The sequence below is a fragment of the Copadichromis virginalis genome, linkage group LG7, assembly GCF_057382275.1.
Source record: "Copadichromis virginalis isolate Kocher_CV1m ecotype Utaka linkage group LG7, C_Virginalis_male_GT1.1, whole genome shotgun sequence".
Classification (NCBI taxonomy): domain Eukaryota; kingdom Metazoa; phylum Chordata; class Actinopteri; order Cichliformes; family Cichlidae; genus Copadichromis; species Copadichromis virginalis.
In genome coordinates, this window is record NC_140624.1 from 49,347,401 (window position 1) to 49,357,610 (window position 10,210).

Genomic DNA, 10,210 nt, shown 5'->3' on the forward strand with positions numbered 1-10,210 from the left:
ATGGTGGTGTTTAGTGGAGCCACACCACCCTCTTGTGACCACTTACAGGAACATAACCCAAAAACAGGAGGTGGTTAGCAGGTTGTTTATTACTGTAAAGGTCAGAGCATGACAATTAAACAAATGTAACTGAACACACAGAGAGACTGACACCAGATTTGACCATCTCTAATTAATTTATAAATTCGGTTTGAAGTCAAAGAAGATTTCTTCCTCCTTTCTCCGCAAAAAAAACAAAAAAAGGCAAACAAATCAGAGGGATTACATCAAAAAGCTGAGAAATTCACATGCTGCAGTGAGCAGCCAGACAGTATACACTTAATAATCTTAAATAAAAGATCACAGGAGGACTCTTCCAGTAGTGCGAGGGTGGGGTCTTGTGTCATTGCTTCGGAGGTAGAGGTCTTCTGAACAGAAGGATGTGTGGCTCTAGGAGAACAATAGCAGACAAATATACAAACAGGTTAGTGACCTGAGGCCTGATCATTGTGTGTTTTAAAGGCCTATTACCAGAATGATGTGCTACACTGTAGTTACAGCCAAAGTCCTACGACTCTGCAGCCATTCTGGTGATGCATCTTGGCATCTGGGCCTGCATTTAAATGAACTGGGAGAAAACCATTACTTTTGCTTTACTAGTCATCCAGACATAACAGTGCACGAATAGCATCAAAAATCAACTCCAACTTACAAGAGCTTTTAAGAACATAATGGATTTGCAGCCAAGTCCAGGTTGCCAACATTTCAGCAGCTCAAAAGCAAGCCAATAACATATTACATGCAGATTACCTGGTTCATGTATCATATAGTGGATCCATCCCTGGGACTGTTGCACTCCCAGCTGTCTCCACTCGTCTTCAGACATCAGGTGGGATTTTGGGATATATTTAGTCATCTCCCGAGGCAGAACAACATGTCTAGTGATGAGAACAAACGATTGTTAATAGTGGAGTGTAAATATCTTGTAAGGTTTGATGCAACCATCCTGTTGGACGACACCAGTTATCTGAGATATGATTTAAACTACAACCATGCAAAGTGTCAACTGGATCTTGCAGTTGTGATGTTATGTTGATAAAAACTGTCCAGAGACAGATATGTAGACAACATACTCAAAGTCTCTTAGGGAGTTCCTGCTATACAGGAGTCTCCAGGAACAAATGTTTCATCACGACTTAAAAAGTAAAATGCAGCCGAAAGTCATATGTGAATTGTCTACAGAAAAAAAACGCATACAGATCGATACACAGGTGCCAAATTAAAGGAAACCGCTATATTTAAGCCATTGAGTGGCTTGCTATGCTGTGCAGAGGATCTTGCAGGCGTGCCTTGAGTCCATGTATTCCTTTGCAGGGACAGGTCAAGCAGTGCAAATCAATACAAAGTTGGCCTGAGGGGTCTTAAACGTATCTACTGTGATGGGGGTGGCAAAGATATTAACTTGCTTTCAAAAATCTTAATATAAAAAATGGTCACATTTGCCAACATACCAAGATGACAAAGCTCTGCTCATTTAAACCTCAGATGTTTCAGTGACTATAATCCGACTGACTTCTTGTATTTGTATTGTTATACCCATTATGAACTTCCAAAATCTTCCCCCTTGACAAATACATTTCATAAAAAAATAATTTAAAAGCCTAAAACTAGCAATGAAATTGATTAAAAACTAAAAACTTTAACCCCCCCCCCAAAAAAAAGAAGAAACGAGAAAATTCATACTGGAAATTAACTGAAGCAATACTGAAAATGTGAACTAACTCAGGGTGGTCGCTTCCTTTCAAGGAGCACTGGAGCTGTTCTGGCGACACCTGGCGGTCAGACTTTCACTTTACAGCCACTAAAAGTTTGTCACCGTAATGGTGGTGTTCCCATTGAACGGCAACATTCAATGGGATTATTATTCTACTATTACACCTCCACCAAAAAAAAAATGTGTGTGTGTATATATATATATATATATATATATATATATATATAGTCCCCAGGGTTTGAGGTGTGGGGATTTTTGCTGCTCAGCCATTTTAGGCTGATTTAAGAAATTCACACTGAAATATTAAAATTGACAGAAAAAAAAAACTATCCTTTGGCAAATTTGGTTATATTCCACTGAACACAGTGGAAATGGCATGCATTTAAAACATGAAAGTGGCACAAAAAGGGCCCAGGATAGCCGGAGGGATATATATATATATATTTATTTATTTTTTTAAATCGCACTATCATGCAAAACTAGCATGACAAAGCTTAAACTTTGAAACCACCTCGTGTCGGTTGTCTACGTTTAATTTTTGGTAGAAAATATCCACTGAAGACGTCTTCTCTTTGTTGCTAATCTTTAGTTGACGTTACTAAAGTTAAACATGCGAACCAATAATGCTCACCTGTACTCGTAATGGTCGTCACTGTACCTGTTGGAATAGTAGATCTGGTTCCGAGACATATTTACAGAAAAAAAAAAAATCAGGTTAATTATTAGAAAAGTTTTACGAGAAACTGGGGTTGTAGAATAACAACAAGTGCCCACCTGTAGCTCATTCCGTGCAGATTGCTCAAAGGTATTGATTGGACGACTTCTGTCATGTGACCAGAATTTCCCTCTTTATCGTAGTTCTCGAGCCGTCATCAAAGTACAGGTGAGTGTCTTAAGTTGTTTTCAGCCCTCTTTTGCAGTAGTTGTTCATCTTCACACAAAATAGAAACACAATATATCTCACCTGTTTAAATATGCATCACAACACTAAAATACACTACTGTGTTATTCCTGATGAGGATGGTTAAAATAAAATACTGTGTACTACTAGTTTCCTTAAAGCCTTATGAATTATCATCAGATAAAATTTTTATTTTCATTTCATCATAAGCAAGTGTGGCCAAATTTATACAAGATGACGTTTTGGCAGTTTGCTAGTGTGGAGTTTTCAGGTGTGAAGATTTACATCTCAGACTCTACAGGCCTCAGTTAGCATGTTAAATTCATCCAGTCACTTCTGCTTATCCTTATCAGGGTCACAGGTGGCTGGAGCATATCCCAGCTATCATAGGGCGGGTGGGGTACACCCTGGATGGATCGCCAGTCTGTTGCAGGGCTAACATAATCTACAGCAGAATGGCTCAAAAACAAAGGAATCAACATATTGCAATAGCCCAAGGCCCAGACCTCAGCCTGGTTGAAATGTTGTGGCAGGAGCTTTAGAGAGCTGTGCATAGGCAAATAACCAAAAACCTTGATGATGAGAAGCAATGCTGTAAAGAAGTGTTGCGTGTTCTTTTTATCTAAGGTAAAAGAGGATTTCAGTCCCTGCATATGGATCTCTTTCCCGTTAGAAAACCACAGTCTGCAACAGTTTGCTGTGGCCAGCTTCTGGAAGAGAGATGACCCCAACTAATAGTACACATATTTATAAAGGAGAATATGTTTCTATCTGATCGGTCAAAAACCATTGAGAAGGGCCGCAATTTGGACTTTAGCTCCTCTTATTGGCACCCTTCTTCTTCTCCATCAGGTACAGCTTCACCTAGGGATCCCTAACTCCTCTCTCTCTCTCTCTCTCTCACACTCACACTCACACACACACACACACACACACACACACACACACACACTGGCCTGCCTCTTCCTAACCTGTAATCTAGTTTCATAGCCTGTGGCAGCATCTATCTGTGAGAGCTATTGTTTCTTGACCTTGCTCTGGTTCACTCCCGCATTCCTGCACACCGCCTTCCACAAAGTCTGCACAAACAACTCTCAAACCATCATCATCAATTAATGGTTTCTGAAATGGAAAAACTAAAAAAATGGTTTGATGTAAACAAATTATCTTTGAACTTGACAAAAACGAAATTTATGATTTTTGGAAATCGGGTAAGAGAGGATGAAGTAATTCTATCCATTGGTGGAGTTCCGATTGAGAGAGTTACTGAACTCATCTCATATTGAATATGTTAGAATAAGGATGGTTAAAAATATTTATATTCTGGGTAATGTCAGAGATATATTAGATTATAAGGCAGTGCATATTTTATATTTCTCACTAATTTCCCCCTATCTCAGTTATTGTGCTGAGGTGTGGGGGAATACATACGTGACTTATATACACTCAACAAAAATATAAACGCAACACCTTTGTTACTGCTCCCATTCCCCATGGGATGGACGTAGAGACCTAAAATTCATTCCAGATACACAATATAACCATCCCTCCCAAACAGTGGTCACAAATCAGTCCAAATGTGTGGTAGTGGGCACATCTGCTATATTGAGATAATCCATCCCACCTCACAGGTGTGCCACATCAGGATGCTGATCTGACATCATGAGTAGTGCACAGGTGTACCTCAGACTGCCCACAACAAAAGGCCACCCTGGAATGTGCAGTTTTTTGCGCTATTGGGGGTCTGGGGACCCAGAACCGGTCAGTATCTGGTGTGACCACCATTTGCCTCATGCAGTGCAACACATCGTCGCATGGAGTCTATCAGATTGTCAATTGTGGCCTGTGGAATGTTGGTCCACTCCACTTCAATGGCTGTGCGAGGTTGTTGGATATTCGTGGGAACTGGTACACGCTGTCGTATACGCCGGTCAAGCACATCCCGAACATGCTCAATGGGTGACATGTCCGGTGAGTATGCTGGCCATGCAAGAACTGGGACATTCTCAGCTGCCATCTGCCCTGAACAATGTGAACCATGATTCATCCGTGAAGCGCACACCTCTCCAACGTGCCAGACGCCATCGAATGTGAGCATTTGCCCACACAAGTCTGTTACGGCGACGAGCTGGAGTCAGGTCAAGACCCCGATGAGGACGGCGGGCATGCAGTTGAGCGTCCCTGAGACGGTTTCTGACAGTTTGTGCAGAAATTGTTTGGTTGTGCAAACCAATTGTTCCAGCAGCTGTCTGGGTGGCTGGTCTCAGACGATCTTGGAGGTGAACCTGCTGGATGTGGAGGTCCTGGGCTGGTGTGGTTACACGAGGTCTGCGGTTGTGAGGCCGGTTGGATGTGCTGCCATGTTCTCTGAAACGCCTGTGGAGACGGCTTATGGTTGAGAAATGAACATTCAATGCACGGGCGACAGATCTGGTTGACATTCCTGCTGTCAGCATGCCAGTTGCACGCTCCCTCATTGCTTGTGGCATCTGTGGCATTTTGCTGTGAGACAAAACTGCACATTCCAGGGTGGCCTTTTGTTGTGGGCAGTCTGAGGTACACCTGTGCACTACTCATGATGTCAGATCAGCATCCTGATGTGGCACACCTGTGAGGTGGGATGGATTATCTCAATATAGCAGATGTGCCCACTACCACACATTTGGACTGATTTGTGACCACTGTTTGGGAGGGATGGTTATATTGTGTATCTGGAATGAATTTTAGGTCTCTACGTCCATCCCATGGGGAATGGGAGCAGTAACAAAGGTGTTGCGTTTATATTTTTGTTGAATGTACATCCTCTATACTTGCTACAGAAGAAAGTGATATGAATGGTTCATAATGTTAAATATAGAGAACATACAAATAATTTGTTTATAAAATCGAAATTGTTGAAATTTGAAGACTTAGTGAAATTACAGACATTATTATTCACGTGCAAGGCAAAAAATAACACATGTTTGTATTGTGTTCAGGAAGTGGGGACAGTAGAAGAAAGTTTGACTTTAAGTTTGCTAAGACCACACAAAGGCAAATGTGCCCGACAGTTAAAGGTATAAGAATATGGGATTCTCTTGAAGATAATCTCAAGAGTTGTACAAACATGCACCGTTTTAAAATGTGTTACATACTTAAAAGGATAAATCAGTATGAAGAACATGAAAGTAATTAGGGCTAAATGTGGAAGAAAAAAAATTTCATTGCCATTTAATGCTGTATATGGCTGATTATATTGATTTGTTGTTTAGTTTTGCATTGTTACATAAAGATACATGTTAGAGGGTTTTTTGGGGGGTATTGGCGCCCTCTTGTAAGAATATTTGGATTGCAGATAGGGGGCAGGTGCTAACAAGAATTTATTCTTCTTCCTGCTCTTTTTCACCCATGGGTGCAGTGTCATATTAATGGGAAGGAGGTTCTGTATGTAGGAAAAGAAACACTGTTGAACCATGTGTGAAATAAATAAAAGAAATGAAATGTGAATCTGTAACTTTTATACTTATATTATTTTGAGTGCTCAGTATGCAATTAACTATTAAAGCGATCTAAAATTAATTACAGTCCCCATACCATTTGCTAGCACAGGTTTTGTAAATCAACATTTCTAGTCCTCACAGAAGCATGGGGCAGAAATTTCTCTACAACACTGTGAGAAGTCATACAGGAAACTGTTACTAAGTTATTGGTGCTTAAGCTGTTTCTACAGGCTACTGAATCATGGGTCAGTTGTACTTCCCGTGAATCCTGTGAAAACAGACTGTAGTCTTCTGTTTTCGAGACTCAAAATTAATTGGAAAGTTGATCAACAAGCAGTTTCATGGCCAGGTACACCTTGTTCCCTTGTTATTTCTTGATAAATTAAACAGATTCTGTTGTTGATTCCAAGTGATGAAGTTGCATTTAGTAGCACTGAAATTCTCAGTATGAGGATTAAAGAGTTGGTGATGCAAGTGATGGAGGCCACTGTTGATTTAAAAAACCAAAATAAACCTATCAGAGAGAGAGAGAGCAAAACCTTTTGGAGTGGCCAAATCAACAGCCTGGTATTCTTACATTCCTTGGTAAGGAAAACCCTTCACAACATCTAGCAAAGTCAAGAACTTTCTTGAGGAGATAGGTGTATAATTATCATAATCAACAATCTTCACCAATGAAAAAGGTGCAAACCACTAGTTACACTCAGGACCTAAAGAGTATACTAATGAAGCAAATTCAACACAGCCACACTTGCTTTGTATAAGCTGGCTTGACAAAACCTAAACTCCAGTTGGAGAAAGGGGTATTACTACAGTGGTTATCAACTTTCCCTGTTAAGCTGGGCCTTCTGCTTCAGAATCTTTGCACACTGAAATAAAAACACTCTTCTTCTGGACAAAATGATCCCTGTGACTGTACACACTCTATTCAGAGTCATTATCAGATGATAATGATAAAAATCTATAAAGACCACAAAAGTATACAAAATATAACAAAAATTGCAACACTTTTGAAAAAAAGGACAAGCTGCATGTTAACCTATTGGTGATAGCTTACATGACTGCTGCACATTAGAGCTCTGAAACTTTAACCTGGATACATTTAAACATTAAAGGTTACTGCCTCATAGCTTAATAACAGAGTCATGGAAATGACTCTGCCAGCTCAGAGTGAAATTTATTTTATTGATTGAATGGTCTGATTGATTTTTTTTAGTCTGTGTTCTAGTAGTTCCAATTCAAGCAGTGTAAGGCAGACTTGGCAGCAGATTAGAACCAAGTATAAAACCATCTATACATTTTCTGTGCCCCTAACTGAATACATGCAAATTCCAGTTACAATGCAATGCACAGTTTGCACAGCTTGAACTTGAAAAGCTCATGTACAACTTGATAACTGCCTATATAAAATGTGTTTTTCCAACATCGACTCTATACAGTGCTTCAAAACATGTGGTAAGTAAGTTACCACAGTGATTTAGCTAGCCACTTCTGTGACATAGCTTGCTAAAGCATTAATCTTGATTTATAGTACATCCTTTAGGAAACCCAGAATACTCTTGTGATCTCTTGTGATCTTCTTGTGCTTCCGATGCTTTTTAATGAACCATTTACAGAAAGCTCAAACGATATCCCAGACATGATTATGAAAAACGGCTCTAAAGGCTTTTATTGTCCACATCGGAAACTCTTACATCACTCTGCTCTCTTTAGCCAAGCTATCAATATTTTTTTCCCTTCTGCTATTCATCATTTTGTGTTTCATTGAGTTTTTTAGACACATGATTGTATAACCATAGGCAACAGTGGTATTGAAATATGGTCAGAAATAGACCCGGAATTGGACGATGGATGTAGGGCAGGAAAATGACATGGTAGAAATGTGTCTCCTTTCTTATCCATCTTAACCTTCCTGTGAAAAATAAACGAGACAGATATTAAGTGACATGTGCATTAATGTTCTTACTTACAAAAGTATTTTTATATCCATTTAATGGCGAATATCTGGATTTGGATTTGAACACTTGTATTACAATAGGAAACAGGAGTCAGTACACCCATGTGAACTATTACTTACATGACTTCAAACAGGGTTTTTTGCCACTCAGCATATCTTTCATTACTCCAATTCTTTTTTTTCCCAATAATTTAATATGCCACGATGTTATAATTTAGACCCAGTCTTCTTTTGCATGGAGAACACTAATGTTGCTCACACTTTCTGGAAAGAAGTTCTGCCATCCCACAGAAGCATTTTTTAGCTGTAAAAAACAGAAAAGGATCTGTTGTTCTACCTTCTTCTCTAAAGTTTTTATTATTATCATTATTTTTCTGGATTCAAGTCATACAGTTTGGTGAGGTAGCACTTTTTGTCCTATGGAAAGTCTTGTGATGTGTTTGGATTCTTATTTTGTTAGAAGATTCCTTTCCACCCGTGTTTTTTGTTTGTTTGTTTGTTTGTTTTTTAGTATCCACAGGTACTCATGATTCCATTTATATTTACAACTCCCCAACACCTTTTGGAATCCCGCATGTCCATGTCATCACACTCCCACCTGTGAGCTTCATGGTTGGGACTGTACCTTCGCTGTGGTAGTAAGGCCACGTTCACGCCAAACATCCTGGATCCACCTGAGCTAAACCAGTGCCTCTTAGCCTTATGTTACCAAAAAAAGTGTTTCCAGTATTCATCAGGCTTCTTTTTATGTTCATGTCCAAGTATTCCACCTAGAAATTATAGTTTGTTTCCGTGACCACAGGTTTTCTTACCCGTGTCCATTTATTTGTTAAAGTCTGTCAAATTAGATTTTTCAGGCACGCTTGCCAGCTGCATATGTTAACATGTCACAGTCAGCTCATTATTTAGCTTGAAAGAGAAGCTTTTATAATACCAGGTCAGACCTGGTATTTATTATTTATCAGGTGCTCTGTGACCTGTTCATAGATGGCCCCCTGATATGGCAGGAAGCATCATACTGAGAAGGCCAAGCACCATACTGCACCACCAAACTCCTGCTGAGTGTCGGTCAATAGGCAAAAATCGCCTGTCGTGACCAGCCATCATAGTTCATTCCTGCACACCACACTGGTAAAGGAGAAGTGTTGGGACAGTTTAATTTAATGATGTCAACTGGTAACATGTGATTTAAAAAAAAAAAAAAAAAAAAAAGTTAGATCAACCCAGAAGATTAAAGTTGTGCACACAACACTCAACAACTGAAACTTAACTTTAAATAAAAAATAGCAAGTTCAGGTAACAGGTTGTAAATTCAAGTTGACAGAAACCCAGAAATAAAACCACCGTCACAGAAAGCTGAGTGAGAATCATCTTAAATATTGCACTAGCTCATCTACAACTCCGATACCTATTTACAGTGCAGGACTCCAGGACACTACGTCTAGTACTTTATAGCCCACAAGTCGATGTCTTTTAAGCTCAGTTCAGCTGTCTTACTCAATGCACGTAGGTTGAAGCAATAGCACTAAGAGTATAGTTTCAAAACGGTGTTTTGTGAGACGGCATGTCAATAGTTTTCTTGCACATAAAATTTGAAAACAAAAATATTCTAAAAAGCAGGGGCTGCAGAGTGGTGCAGTGATTGGCGTTGTTACTGTTACCTCAAAGCAAGAAGTTATAGGGTTTGAATCCAGACCGGAGCCTTTCTGTGTGGAGTTTACATGTTCTGCTGGTGCTGCTGTCAGCTTTCTCTTGGTTTCTCCCACAGTCCAGAAACAAGCAGGTTTTAGATGAATTGGTGATTCTAAATTGTCCGCAGGAGGTTTCTCTCCCTGCACTACGACACACCCCATCTCTTGCCCTATAATAGTTGGGATAGGCTCCAGCTGCCCACACGAACCTGACTTGGATAACAGTAAGAGGATGGGTGGATTAAGCTACGTCCACAATGAAGCGCATCAACTTTGAAGTCGACAGCTGGTCACTTTCAGTCTCCAGTTGCCTGGGTGACCCTCTGATGTGTTTACCATGTAAGAGCTAAAGTCAGGCCCTCACACCAGCCACACGGAGTCCTGCCAGGTCCCAGTGTCCTCATGTAATGGCCCATCTCCTCATGTCTT

The 10,210-nt window shown here is 40.0% G+C and overlaps 1 protein-coding gene across 1 annotated transcript; it reads right to left on the reverse strand.

Moving 5' to 3' along the window:
• Positions 1-71: 71 nt before the first annotated feature.
• On the reverse strand, positions 72-2,631 carry LOC146705970 (cyclin-dependent kinases regulatory subunit 2). Its single transcript, XM_085463904.1, has 3 exons — positions 2,385-2,631; positions 790-917; positions 72-429 (listed from the first exon to the last, which is right to left on the reverse strand). Exons 1-3 carry the CDS (start codon positions 2,441-2,443, stop codon positions 383-385), a joined length of 234 nt encoding a protein of 77 aa, XP_085320030.1. The 5' UTR covers positions 2,444-2,631; the 3' UTR covers positions 72-382.
• Positions 2,632-10,210: the final 7,579 nt, after the last annotated feature.

What these genes read in the sequence shown, in the direction of transcription:
- LOC146705970 (XM_085463904.1), bottom strand. Translation starts at nt 2,443, where the DNA reads ATGTCTCGGAACCAGATCTACTATTCCAACAGGTACAGTGACGACCAT. An exon ending in GACGACCATTACGAGTACAG is followed by an intron (nt 918 to 2,384) that starts GTGAGCATTATT and finishes TCTCATCACTAG; the next exon opens with ACATGTTGTTCTGCCTCGGG. An exon ending in CTATATGATACATGAACCAG is followed by an intron (nt 430 to 789) that starts GTAATCTGCATG and finishes TTGTTCTCCTAG; the next exon opens with AGCCACACATCCTTCTGTTC.